Source organism: Colletotrichum spaethianum (assembly GCF_022836535.1).
Source record: "Colletotrichum spaethianum MAFF 239500 DNA, contig02, whole genome shotgun sequence".
In the NCBI taxonomy this organism is placed as follows: Eukaryota; Fungi; Ascomycota; class Sordariomycetes; order Glomerellales; family Glomerellaceae; genus Colletotrichum; species Colletotrichum spaethianum.
In genome coordinates, this window is record NW_026054772.1 from 1699717 (window position 1) to 1713274 (window position 13558).

Consider the following 13558-nt stretch of genomic DNA (forward strand, 5'->3'; position numbering starts at 1 on the left):
TTGCGTGAGTGACAAGTATGAGCATATCTTTGCGTCGTGACTTCACCAAACTGAGGATTGGCTGGTGCAGCAGTCCGGGTACAAATGACTGGAAATTTCAATTGGCACTAAGATGAGGGTGGTTGATTTGCAAAGGATAGCTAAGGTAAGCTGATTTGTAGTAACCCATGAAATGTGTTCCTCAACCTCGGAGAGATCCTCTAGTACGGACAAGTATCATGTCTCATGAGTACCTCATGATTGAACCACACGATTGACCGTTGAAATTGCAGAGGTACTTTGTGCCTTTGACAAATGACTGTCACATGACGGGATCGTGGCCTGCAAAAGATTAATCTTTCGTTGCCACATGTTGAGGCACCGCCGATCAACATTCAGGAGTTACAAGACAGCATCGACGAAATATGCTTGGGCTTCGCGCATATGTGACCAAGAAGACTCCAGATAATGGTGACAACATTCTGGATCGAAATGACAACACCGAAATTAATGGCTTGTAACATATTCATTGTATGCGTGGAGGCTAATGCAACTGCCCCTGTCCATCGGATTAAAGTGCAGACTTGGCCAGCCCCAATAAGCAAACGCTTCTCATGTTTGCGGAAGATGCCGCCGTTGTTCCCCCGACAGCCTACATGCTCAGCTTTATGAAAGACAAAGCTAAGGGGAGGCAGCGAGTCAAGCCCAGCCCAAAGCTTATCACAGACCCCCAACAAATTTTCAATCCTACGGTCTCAGTTTCCAATTAAAACAGAGGATGTGTTTTTGAGGTGAATCGTGCTGTTTCTGATTGATTTAAACTGATTAAAACATAGCCTCATAATGGCTGAATAGATTTTGTGATAGACGTCTACAACGGGTATGTCTCTTTCTTATGTATGTACCAGGATACGACTCTGCATGTGTCATCCAATCTCTCTCGTTTCTATAATAAATATGGGTAATTAATCATGCTTCTTCCTCCGAGTCGTGAGGAACCAAGCTGAGGTGGTGCAAATCAGCCCGAACCTGCTTTTTGATCCAGGCAGCATTGCGCCTCTTGAACATCATCTTCGGCTGGACCTGGTTCAAGCAAACATCGACTTTCATGCAAGTGCCTCCAGCACAGCAGCTCTGCTTGATGCATACTTCGCCGTTGCCACAGTCGTTGGTCGTGTCGCAGCTGGATTCGCATTCGTTTGGCTCGGCGCAAACGTCGCGTCCCTCGACGGTCTTAAAGCACACGCAGCCAGACTCGCCGGAGCAGAGGGGAATCGTGGAGTCGCCGCAGTTCCAGACCTTACTGCAGGACAGCGCAGGGCGGGTGACGTTGACAAAGGGTGCGAGGGTCGTGGTTGATACGAAAGACACTGTCGAGGTGACGGTCAACGCTGGGATGGTGGTCGTGGCGGCAGTGGCGCCGAAGCAGGAGCAAGCAGAGCTGTAGCGGGCTGCATCCGAACACGCGGAGGCATACTCAGGGATAGCCTTGGTGGAGATGGAGGTTTCAGCGGCTTGACGCTGGTAAATGGTCTTGGTGGCGTTGGCGGTGATCGTCTCGATGCTGGACTCGGTAACGTAGACGGTACTGATAACGTGTTAGCTGAAGTGACCAAAGACTTGGGTGTAAGGAAACCTACGAGGCACTTGGGGTCTCTGTGACAGCGAGGAATGAGCTGCATTCAGCCATGCGAAGCTCCATGGTAGCAGTGCCGTAGCGAGTGGCCCTCACGGCACGGAGGCAATTGTCGGCATTACAACCCGTGGCGCGGGCTTGCACGGCAGGGACCTCGAGAGCCGCAGGTATCTCCATGGCGCTGTCGGTGTCGACAACGGCAGCCGATGCCGCAACAGCGAAGTACGTAACGATCGAAAACTTCATCTTGATAAAATCAGTGAGTGTGTGCTGCAGCGAATGTAATGCCCGTAGTCAACGACTGAGACTGCGGAGTGAGAAACGGATGATGGATGGAGATCTTGCTTTGCGTGCCTCAGAATCTACTATTCTCTCTCTAACTGACGGGATATGGAGGCGTCCTTATATCTCCCTGGGCTCCCTTGGCTCGAGATCCAGCTGCACAAACTCAGACCGGGCAATACATCATGCAAGGGCGGAGGCAGCCTGGTAGCGCCTCGGCAATCAGGAGGAAAAGCAAACAACTCTCAACCCCCGACGTCTTAGTAGATGATAGCATGCATCTGGCCGTCACTGAGCACCCGCAGAAACCGGCTACGTAAAGTGTTGGAGCAAACAAGACATCGGAAAAAAGCATCTGAGCCCTCCTTTCATTAGTGGCAGATCGAAAAGTGGGAATACGTCCTGAGCTTGGAACGGCTCGCCGCATAACAGTAGAATTGGCTTAGCTCACAACCAGGATGACAGTCGGGTGCTGTTTGTCTGGTCCGAGGACTGGAAGCTGTAGGTGAGCCACAGCAAGAAACGAGTGAATGATCCCCATTCCTGGCGGTTCCTGAGTTGGTGTTGCTGGCTATCCGCCAAGGACCTGCAGTAGCGTGGCGCATCGATGTCAATGGCGCCGTCTCAAGCCCGCCGAAGCCTCCCGCTAAGAAACGACTTGGAAGCTCGGGCAAACCGGGGCTTGCAAATTTACATAATTGTGCGCCTGGAGATGCACATCAGAGTGTCCGTGGGAGATAAGCTTGTCTTCGCGTCGCGTTCCCGCGCAACCACGATCCCTTTGTTCAGGATTGTCCGGAGCTGGCTACGAAAGGTGCGGCTCGACGAAACAACGCTTCGAACACTTCGTCGAAGTTTTCTGAATTGGTGTGGCGGGTTCTTTAGCCACGCCCCAAGAGGCTGATTGACGTCACGATCAAGCGTGCCTTTGACAAGCCGAAAAGCTCTCTCGGGCTGAGAAATCTTGGCCCTTCTGCGGGATGCGACAATCGATATCTCGATGCAGTTTCACTTGAGAAACAGCAATAAGTCAGACCGTTGGAAATCATAATTACACAAACTTCAAACTCGCGGATCTTAAAGACATTCCATTGTCGTAGGATGATTTGCATTCTGCAATCACCGACATGAGGTATCAATCATAAATACACGAACGCTGGGCAAAGAGGCTTGGGTCGCAATCGGCCGATATGGATCCCTCTCAAAACACATGGCAAGCAGCAGTGGCAGGGGGAGGCTGTCCATGACGGGGGAACAAACTAACACCTCGAGCGCGACTCCAGCAACGCGACAGCACGGCCGGCTCGCATCCCTGTCGGTTGAGGATTTCCAGCTCCCCCAGCTTAGCGCAACCGTGTTGGTCCTAACTCTGCGCAAATCCTACCGAAGTGGCCAGAGGCGATCATGGTGAGCCGTTGTGGCTTGGCTTAGCGTGGCCAACAAGTCGGTATGTCGAAAGCCAAAATCACGAGGAGCTTTCTTGGCAGTTGAAAGCGATGTCTTCGGATAGAAATACTGGGTAACATTCGACGACGCGCTCCCTCAGTTTGAGGTACTCGCCTTTTGTGCGGCCCGAGCGGCAGCTAGGAATGATGGGAATGGAGGCGCCCCTTGATAGCTCTTGTCGTATTAGCAACTCGTGAGTGATTGATAAATCCGTTGAGATGAGTCAAAGCTAAAACCAAAAAACCTTATCAAGAGAACGGCACTTACGTGTAATGATGCATTGCTTGCTGCCCCACGTCGATGTCCTCGCTCACAAAGCCACACGGAGGAGCCCAAAATCGAATGTGGATAACACCATCGCGTGGTAAAAAACCACCCAAAACATAATTACAATACCAAGTATTCGCTGGTCGTCATCGATCCAACTACTACCCGTGCCCCGCACCCCCTAACTTTGATCAAAAATCGCTCACCCGCGTTAGCTAGCTTCTTACCCGCAGTGCCGGCAAACAATAAAATACACCACATACAGTCAATCGTCGGTTCCAATGACCGGGCTCTGTGCCTCGAAGAAATTTGAGCCACCAACTTCTTAGTTCCGCAACGGGCTGATTGTCATGACAGCCGGCCAGTCTCCTAATCCTGTGCTTCTTTATCCCTCCGCAAAGACAGTTCTTAGTACCGTGTTTCCAGCCAAGGGCGCCCTCAAATCCGATGATAACAAGAACTCCAGCTGAGGCCCTGCCGGTCTTGTTCTCGCTTGCTCCTCAACGCGTTTTTTTAATCTTGTCTCCTGATGATACCGCTGTCATTCACAAGCGTCAAGTTGATCAGGTGTAGCTGGACAAGGAGCGTTGGATATTTGGCTTTTTGCGGCTCTTCAGGAGTCTTGGAATTATCCACTGCGCTTTGCTGTCCACCTACTTAATACCTCGTCTCTATGATTCAGGCTGTACCAACTGAGGAAGGTTCACAGTGGGTCTAGCGAATTTTTTGTGTATTGATTGGGGTTAGTTTGGCCAAAGGTCAAGGAGCACGTAGGAGAACGGGTATTGAATATTAGTAAGATTAATAACATGTAAGACATGGAGAACGCTGATAGCCATACTGAAAGCAATGGAGGGCCAACTGTCAATAAAGTACGCCAACGACCTCGTTATCCAAAGATAAAAGCCAGAGCGACCACACAAGCGGTGATGGACGACAACATGTACGCTGCGCTGAGGCCGGATTGAATTCCCTCCGTACTCGCCACAACCACTGTGCTCGGCCTGCACGGAGTTGACTGAGTGCCAGTAGGCCCCTATACTAAGCCTGATGCTCCGGGGTACTGTGCCCCTCCGTGGGAGACAGTATTGGAAGAATTAGCACTAGGAGAGCCAGTGGGACACCAAACTGCCCAGACTGGCCACTGAGCTGCCCACCGGCTAAGCTGGCGGAGGATACATTAGCTGGGCTGCCAGGCGTTACACCAGCCGGGGGGCCGGTGAATGGCGGAGCGGTATCATCGTTCTGCCCCGCCTGGAATTCGGGTGCGGCTGGGGGTTTGTCGACATCCTGACCAGCGACACCAAGAGTGCTGCTAGGAGTCCCCAGGGCTCCTCCGAAATGTTGACTGGGCGGCTGGCCTCCGGATGCTGGCCTGTTGGCGCCCAATGAACCGCTTGAGCCGAGATCCATAGGGACAGTAAGGGTGACAATGCTCTTCCCACCAGGCCACACCTGTCGCACTGGGCCTCGTACGTGGCCATGGGCACCTCGGGAATGGCCTGCACTGGGCAGTGGCAGTCTTCGAAGTAGAGTGTGGTGCAGAGCTCGACGGGACTCAGGGCGGTGGGCCTTACAGGATCGACGGTCGTGTAGGTTATGGTGGTGACGACGGAGGTGACGGTAACAAGAGCCCCGTCGGGACCGAAAACAGTGGTGGGTTGACCCGGAGCAAGGGTACCGCTTGGTACCACGGGAAGGGGAACAGTTGTCGGCCCAAGAGGAGTTACGCCGGTCCCGGCGATAGTAGCACTCGGGCCGATGCCCGCCGTGGGTGGTATCACGATGGTTGTGCTGGGACCGACAATGGTCGTCCCGGGTACGACAATGGTCGTACCAGGCACATCTACAAGGACCCCGTAGATAGTGAGCAAGATGTTTGCGGGAACGGCGCTCCTGAAGACCTGCGTCCGAATGTCTCTTCTTACGGGGAAGCGCCGGCTACATGCCACCGCAAAGCTGTGCAGCATTTCCAGGGCAACGGAGGTCACAGTTGATTTCTGGTACAAGAGATGTATCTTCAAGGGACTCGAACCCGTAGCAAATTTTGCTGCAGAGTTAGTCATGAGTTACACGTCATAGTGCGAACGACGTTTACGTACTCGAGGTACACTCCGCCGTGCCGGCGACCTTGGGCCAAGGTGATGCATCTAATAGGCGTCATATTTGGATCCCGTCCAACCTCTATGAAGGTGGGATAACCGGCGGCGGATCCCAGGCAGCCTAGAATGACATGGCCCGCGATTTATGGTACGTTGGTGGCGCTCGGCTGCTTTATTGACGTTGCAGAAGCAAGGGGAAACGTGCTGCTTGAGCTACTCGTTCCGCTTGTGTTGCTTGAGCTGCTTGTTCCGCTTGTGTTGCTTGAAGAGCTTGTGCTGCTTGAGGAGCTGGGAGATACCCGCAAGGTAGTAGACTCTGACGTTGCGAGGCCAATACTAAGCCGGAAGACGCCGAAGCGCTGACGATCGAAGGTTTCGGATCGTATTCTGAATGGCGCGCATGCAAGCTGTGAACCACAAGTTACGACGGAGCAAGGGATTCCACAAACGTTCTGTTAGCTCAAGTATGGTTAATCATTGGTCTAGGTTGTTTTCAGATTTGTCGATTCATCACAATAACAATATAACTCTCTTTACAGCAAGAGAGCCTCTTCAATCTAACCATTTTCCCAGCAGCCTCACTACCAAAACGGTCCAGGAAGACTAGACGCGGAAACGAATATATGCCTTATTTTAGGCAGTGACTTACGATATACCCTCGGATAGAAGTTCCATTGTTACGCTTTCTTTTCGGGTGAATTGGGTATATATCTATAGTGGCTGGCCTGGCACTGTGACAAGAAGAGCACACGTAAAGCTGGTTCCTGTGTATGAACCAAATAATTATTGAACGGCCATCTCGTTCATTTATTTTCATTACTGTTGATGTTCAACTATTATCTGTTGACTCACCCATGTTTCTGGTGCGTTGATTTCACGTCACATGCTGAGTGGTTACATGCATTCCTGAGATACCCTTGCAAAAATATTTTGAGTTGTTTTGTGTACAATGCATGAAAACGCCCCCCCCCCCGTGAAAGCTACCATGATTGAGACTCTAGTTCACTCACGACTTCACATTTTCTCCTCTTTTCAGTATCATCTGAATGGCAGTGAAGCAGATAGCACGCCTTGCATGCCCTAACACCGATATCTCTTTGAATTCTATACCTATTTAGACTTGTACTGTTAGACACTGCTAAGCACTGGTACGAAGAAGCGTTACAAGTATTTGTTTGATCGCCTCCCTGAATGCTTAGATATCGTTGCAGATAAGTGATCTTTGGATATCAGACAACGTCTAACCCAAAGTAGTGGAAGTACCGTCTTGCATATGTCTTAGATCTGTTCCTCGCATTGCCAGTGGGATGACCTTTGTCTTCTCCTAGCATAACCCAATCACCTTCTTGCTCAAATCACACACCTGGAAATGCAAATATTTCATGTATGAGAATTTTTGCTTCTCAATCACCCCCCTCCCCCCCAAATAAAGAAAATAAAAAAGGCTACTCTCTACCTACACTCGCAAGAAATGCGACGCTTGCGGCCTGCACACAAACACATGCAGTGTACTAGCCTTGCAGGTTTCTATCACGAGCCTTGGCACTTGATCTGACTACGAAGCTCTTATAAAAAATCACCACTACAATACGCTATAACCGGTAAACGAGAGGATATACTAGACCTAGGTCTCGTTACCAAGCTACCACATTTATCAGATCTGCTGTTCAGCCTCCTTGTCGCCTATGAAAAACGGAAACACCTTACACCTTTCTCCTAATGAAAAGAATTACCTTTTGAGAATGTTCCAAATTTACACGGTTTTTGACTTGGTAATGCCAGGCGAAACTCAGTAGCGCACATGGGCAGAAGCTTTTCAACCTGTACTTACTATCTATTTTATATGCAATTACACACCGTCTAACCTACCTGTAAGCAACCAGGTTGTTGAATCAAGAGATGCTTTTGCCGGCACCACAGAAACTGGCCGCGGGTTGCAAACCGACTGAATAGAAGGAGAAATAGGACCTTGGCTGAAACCGCGGATCAATGTCGGCTGCAGAGTGAACACAATGCACAATGAGAGAGATGGCAAGGTGGCCCAGTGCTTGGCTATTGCGGCCCAGTGTGATAAGCTCGAGATACGCGAGCAGATCTTAGAAAAACCGCTGCCACTTGGTTACGGTCCGGATGAGCTATGAGTACCCTAAACTTTCATCAAAAAAGTTTTCCTCGCAGCTTTTTTGCGTGCTCACATTTCTTTGGATTGTGTGATAGGGAAGCGGTGGTGACTTATTGATGAATTACTTTAAACGTTATCAGTAATAAGCTGTTCCAAGTTGTTCAAGCATTGTATTTATTTTATCGGCCAGGTTACGTTATAAGCAGTTGTTTTACAGGAACGCTTTCGAAAAAAACGCAATATTAAGATGATTCACTAACAATGCTATTCGTCAAGCTCCGATGGCTTCCCCTCCTCGCTCTTAATCTTCTCCTGCCGAAACGCCTTTCTTAATTCACATTTCCCGATGCTCTTGCCACCGGCTTTGCACTCATCACATACCTTGCCGTGCTTAACGAGCAAGATATGGAGCCCGTACTTGTCCTCGTCCGGGATTCTGACATCCAAGTGCGCGTGCGTCTCGTCTCGAGAGGCGCTCTTGGGACGCCAGCCCATGAGTCCGGTGATCCTCCACACATGGGTGTCAACGGCAAACGATTCTCTCTGCAGACAGAAGAGGAGAACACAGCTGGCAGTCTTTGGCCCAACGCCCTGGAAGCTGATGAGCTCCTGCATCGCTTCTTCATTGCTGGCGTTGAAGAGGTGGTCAAGCGAGTAGGACCCGTACTTCTCCTTCACCTGGTGCAGAATGCCAATAATGACCTTGCTCTTCACCTGGCTCAGCCCGCCGCACTTGATGGCCTCCTGCAGCTTGGGAATCCCGCCCTCGACAATCTTTTCCCACTCGTCGCTTCCGCCGTAGACGGCATCCATGCTCTTCTTGGCACGGGTTGAGTTGGTGTCGCTGGTGTTCTGACTCAGGATCGTCCTTACGAGGGCGTCGAGGACAGACGGTGAGTCACCGCAGCCGGCACGGGTTGTGGAAGCCTTGACCTCAGCGGGACGTTCCCGTTTGCCGTGGAGCTTAGCCAGGATGCGGTGGGCTAAGCGGCACTCATCCGGGGTCGGGTGAGAAAAGTCGGGGAACGGTGACTTGTCGGCGTATTGCGAGTATGCCTTGAGTTTCTTGGACTTCAGGTCAGCGGGCGACTTTGCTACCTTTGTCTTGGCGTCTGGGCTCTCAGTCTTGATTGAATCCTTTTTGATTGGCGTCGATTGGGGGACATTGGCAAGGCCCGATGATGCCGCATCGTCACCGTCTTCAGTCTTGACCTTCTTGGACGGGGTGGGCTTTGAGGTCTTGGTTGCGGCGCGTTTCCTCTTCTCGGGTTGGGGAGTGTTTTCCTTGTCCGATAGATCTCGCTTCGCAGCCCGGGCAGTGCCTTTTGCTGATTTGGTGACACGGTTGCCGGCAGATTCAACGTCCTCCGTTGGCTTTGTGGCGGTTGCAGTGGCGGCCAAACGGGCGCTCGAACGGGTTGCTGTCGCCATTAGAATCAAGGTGAATCGCATACAATAATCAGCCAAAGGAGAAGAGCCCTGATTTATACGTCAAATTGGGTACGTTGAAGTCGATGCAAGTTTTGAGGTCGATTCAAGGCTGCTTGTAACACAGATCCAGGGGCTGGCTGGCACAGCTATGACGACGCAGAAAAAGTACATCGTCGACCTCATCAGCGGCTCTCAGTGGTGATGTCAACGAGTCGGATCCACCCATGATTACGCTAGCCCGCTTCGAGCTAGAGCGGTTCCTGGCCCGTGCCTTTCGTGTAGTGCGCACAGGCCATGTGGTGATGGGAAAGTGGGAAAGGGAGGAGGAGAGAGTTAGGTAGGGTGTCAGGAAGGAACGGAGAAGGAGCCCAACCAACCCACTGGAAGAGAGGTGGAGGGGTGCTGGGAAGGAAGGAACGAAGCATGGAAGGTGGAAAAGAAGGATCCGGCCGTACCCACGTGCACGGAATTCATCTTGATTCCCCATCAACAACCCCAATCCTCAATCAAACATTCTTCATCAGGAGGCCGTTGCTGCGATTTCCATTCCGAGCACTTCAAATCGGAAAAGGGAGCGAGAAACAAAGCAGTCCATTCTGCATTGACCAAATCGACGTAGGTAGGCGACTTGTCTATTTCCATTGCAGGCTGCAAGCAACCGGCCCTCTCACCTCTTCTCCTCTCCTTTGCCCCTCCAATCTATTCGCAAATTAACCGTTGCTTTTTCCTCTTCACTTGGCTGCCCACGCAAGAGACATTGTCCCTTGGCGTTGCTCTCTGCATCGTCGCTTCGAACAAAATTTTCACTAAAAAATTGCAGGCCTGCTGCCGCCTCCCAAGCCCTTCGTCAGCCACTTGAACCGCTCGGAAGCCGACGAATCATCCGCGTCCATATGTTCCGTCCCCATCACTCAATACGTTCCAATAAGAATTCCATGCCGGCTCCGAAGCCCATTCAGCGCCCCCAGGAACTCGGCCTTGTTATCTTTCGCCCATACCGCCGACAACGGGCCCGGAAGCCTTTCCACGCCTCCCCGTCTCCATGCACCGTGATGCCCTCCCCGCATCTTGCATCTGAGAACCCCCGTCCATGTGCATTTCGCCCGTTGGAGTGGGTTATGCCTCCACACCTTACGGACGTAGCTTAACCAAGAGGGTGTGCTGCAGGGATTGCGAACCCTCCAGTTCGTCCCGAACGGGGCATATCTCAGTCATGTCCAATCCTGTAGTGTTGCAGGGCAAGGATATCCTATGCTAGCTGCCTACGACTTGGCGATTATTAACGTCGCTCTAACATCACACACCGGCATTGCATCGCCGAATGAGAGAATCTTCAAATATTTGTCGCCTCGTCAGCGTTGTACGGCCAGGGCTTACTTGCATATGGTGGCATGCGGCGCTATCACCTTTGAACGAATGTTCTACTAGGACGCGCTCGACTTCCATGTCTGATACGCGATTCACAACAGTCAGGTGAGATCTGCATATTGATGCGCCGCCTGGAACCTTAGCCAGGAGAAACAAAAAGCCCATCAGCCACTGGTCAAGTCTGGGCGCGCCGGTCGTCTTGGCGCAAAGCTTCTGTCAGGTTGCCGCTGACAGCATCCAACGCGAACGATAATAGCGAGTGTATTTGCCGCACTGGATTGTGGTCTCGGAACCTCACAACGGTGATTTGCAAATCAATGCAACCCCACCCCCCAAGATTCAACCCATGGGTGGGACAATCCCGAGCCGACTTGCCACTCTAGCTCGCTTCTTTTCCATCTTCACTGCTGCGCTCTGCCTGTCGCAGGTGAACCATGTCGGTGAGCTATCTTAGTAGCCGCTCTCGTGTCCAGCATGACGGAAACAAGCATGCAAACTTCACCATCTTCCAACCATTGGGCAGATATCTCATCGTTGGGGGACCACAGATGTTCACAGTTGCAAATAACTCCCCTTGGCAGTGCTGCGATGCAACCCTGAATGTCTTGGTTATGCGGATCCCACCTCGGAGAATCGCCAAGACCTGAATGCGGTTTAGAACCCAAGCCCAGCTGTTGTTAGCCTATCTTCGTGGGCGCCAACCGCATGCCACCCTCCTGGCTCAAAATGCTGTCGCTCCCTTATTTTCTAGATGCGTTCTTCAACAACTCCCGCCCCTCCTGTCATTGTCACCCATTGCCGTCACCTTTGACGTCAAAGATAAGCCATCGCGTACCTCCAGAGCGGCAAACAGACCTCGATACTTCTTCCGAATCCTTGGGCCCTCCGAATGGAAATGCCATGAGCGACCACACTACTATGGGCGACGATAAGTTTGTGAACGTGGGGCGGCTGGAGGCCGTGAACAGTATAGCCAGTACCAGCACCTCGGAGCTGGAAACTAACCACTATGGCCACCTTACCCTTTGGCAGTCCATCAAGAAGTGGCGTCGTGTCGTCCTTTACTGCGTCGGAATGACATCCGCCATCCTCATGTACGGTTATGACTATGTTATAGTTGGCACCACATCAGCTATGCCTAGCTTTCAGTATGTGTTTTTTCCCTGATACGGCTCTTTGCCGGTCTTGGTGCCGACGTCTTGGGCTAACCAAGCCCCTTACAGGCAAGATTTTGGTCAGCGCCTCAACGACAAATGGATCCTGCCATCACTCTGGCTCGGTCTTTGGAACTTCGTGAGCCCTGGGTGCTCCATGGTTGGCTCCCTGATCGGAGGCATCTTCCAGGACAGATACGGCCGCCGGGCGTCACTCGCTGTCGGTTCTTTCCTGTCAGCCATCGGCGTGGCTGTCTGCTTCATATCAAACCTGTCCCCCGATATCCACACCCGGCGCGGCGTCTTCCTTGCAGGCAAAGGATTCCAGGGCGGGGCCATCGGCATGGTAATGACCACCTCACAAACGTACATGTCCGAGATCCTGCCGCCCAACCTCCGAGGACCACTGCTTGCCTTTTTTCCCATCTTTACCTTGCTCGGACAGCTTACGGGAGCCGCCGTTATCTTTGCGTGCATGAACATGGAAAATGGATACACAATCTGCTTTGCATCGCAGTGGCCGTTCTCCGCCCTCCCGTTGTTGATGGCTTTCCTCATTCCCGAGAGCCCAACATTCCTGCTCCGCAAGAACCAAGACTCAAAGGCCCGCAAGGCCCAGGCGAAGCTGGATGTACAAGGCGCGGTTCCAGAGGATACTCTCGAGATCATCCGGCGGAATATCGAGCATGAGAGACGGCAGACCAAGGCCACCTACATTGACTCCTTCCGAGGCATCAATCTTCGGCGGACGTTGATCATCATGTTCGCCAACTCGCTACCAAACATATTTGGTCTGACCTTGCTTGCCAAATCCAGTTATTTCGTGCAGATGGTCGGCATGAAGGCCAATTTGAGTGTCATCATCCTCATCCTCGGTCTCGTCTGTGGCCTCATTGCAAACATCGTCAGCATCTGGACCCTCTCGAGAATAGGGCGCAGGCGGCTTATCTTAACCACACTGTCGCTCCTGACACTAGTGTGGACCGCCATGGGTATCGCGGGATGCTTCCCAGGCCCTGTAACCGTATGGTGAGTTATTGCACGTGCTTTGGACGTTCCACCACACACTAACATCAGCTTGCAGGTACACTGCCATATCACTGATAGCCGTTGTTATTGTGGCCGGGCTGGGGTTTGGCCCGCGTCGCACGTTGTGAGTGCCGAGACCTCTGCGCTTCATCTGCGTTCCAAAGCCCAAGGGATTGGTTGGTTTACTGCCGGCGCGAACAATGCTATCTTTGGTTTTGTGCTGCCGTACATGTTCAACCCCGACAAGGGCAACCTTAAAGCCAAGACCGGTTTCGTGTTTGCCGGACTTTGTGCTCTCGGGCTTGTCGTTTCCTTCTTCCTGGTGCCAGAGATGAAGGGACGAACGCCGGCTGAAATTGATCGCATGTTCGAGTCGAGGCTACCGGCAAGACAGTTCCGACACTGGACCAACTCATCCGTGGAATTGGAAAATAAAGGTTCGGCTCGAGTTGAGCGCTCTGTTGTGTAATGTTTCTTTTACTTTCCGGCTTCTCCTGAATAAAGATTTTCTGCACATTTCCCTCACTTTGGATCAAATCAGGCTGCGCCTCAGGCGCGCTCCTTGACACTCACCTCGATCCGCAATGAAACTTTTCTTTGTGCACAGCCTAGGTGTTGGTTTTCGTCCGATAATACCTGTTCGCCAAGAGCTGCGCACATACCCCCGAACGGGTTGTCTGTGTCCATCAACTCAGGTTCAACGGTTGATTCCAGTGTTAGATGTAACTTTTCAACTCGAATG

At 51.9% G+C, this 13558-nt stretch overlaps 4 protein-coding genes across 4 annotated transcripts; 1 reads left to right on the forward strand and 3 right to left on the reverse strand.

Annotated features, from left to right (window-relative positions):
- Window positions 1-948: 948 nt before the first annotated feature.
- On the reverse strand, window positions 949-1861 carry ColSpa_01367 (uncharacterized protein; the record flags this gene model as incomplete). The annotated part of the gene is made up of 2 exons (XM_049267579.1): window positions 949-1567; window positions 1620-1861. 2 exons carry the CDS (start codon window positions 1859-1861, stop codon window positions 949-951), a joined length of 861 nt encoding a protein of 286 aa, XP_049123536.1.
- Window positions 1862-4809: 2948 nt separating this feature from the next.
- ColSpa_01368 (uncharacterized protein) lies at window positions 4810-5580 on the reverse strand (the record flags this gene model as incomplete). Its single annotated transcript, XM_049267580.1, has 1 exon — window positions 4810-5580. The coding sequence occupies one exon, from the start codon at window positions 5578-5580 to the stop codon at window positions 4810-4812; it is 771 nt and encodes a 256-aa protein (XP_049123537.1).
- A 2518-nt stretch (window positions 5581-8098) lies between these two features.
- Window positions 8099-9265, reverse strand: ColSpa_01369 (putative DNA glycosylase; the record flags this gene model as incomplete). Its single annotated transcript, XM_049267581.1, has 1 exon — window positions 8099-9265. The coding sequence occupies one exon, from the start codon at window positions 9263-9265 to the stop codon at window positions 8099-8101; it is 1167 nt and encodes a 388-aa protein (XP_049123538.1).
- Window positions 9266-11551: 2286 nt separating this feature from the next.
- ColSpa_01370 (MFS transporter fmqE) lies at window positions 11552-13285 on the forward strand (the record flags this gene model as incomplete). Its single annotated transcript, XM_049267582.1, has 3 exons — window positions 11552-11781; window positions 11857-12816; window positions 12895-13285. 3 exons carry the CDS (start codon window positions 11552-11554, stop codon window positions 13283-13285), a joined length of 1581 nt encoding a protein of 526 aa, XP_049123539.1.
- Between the last annotated feature and the right edge of the window lie 273 nt (window positions 13286-13558).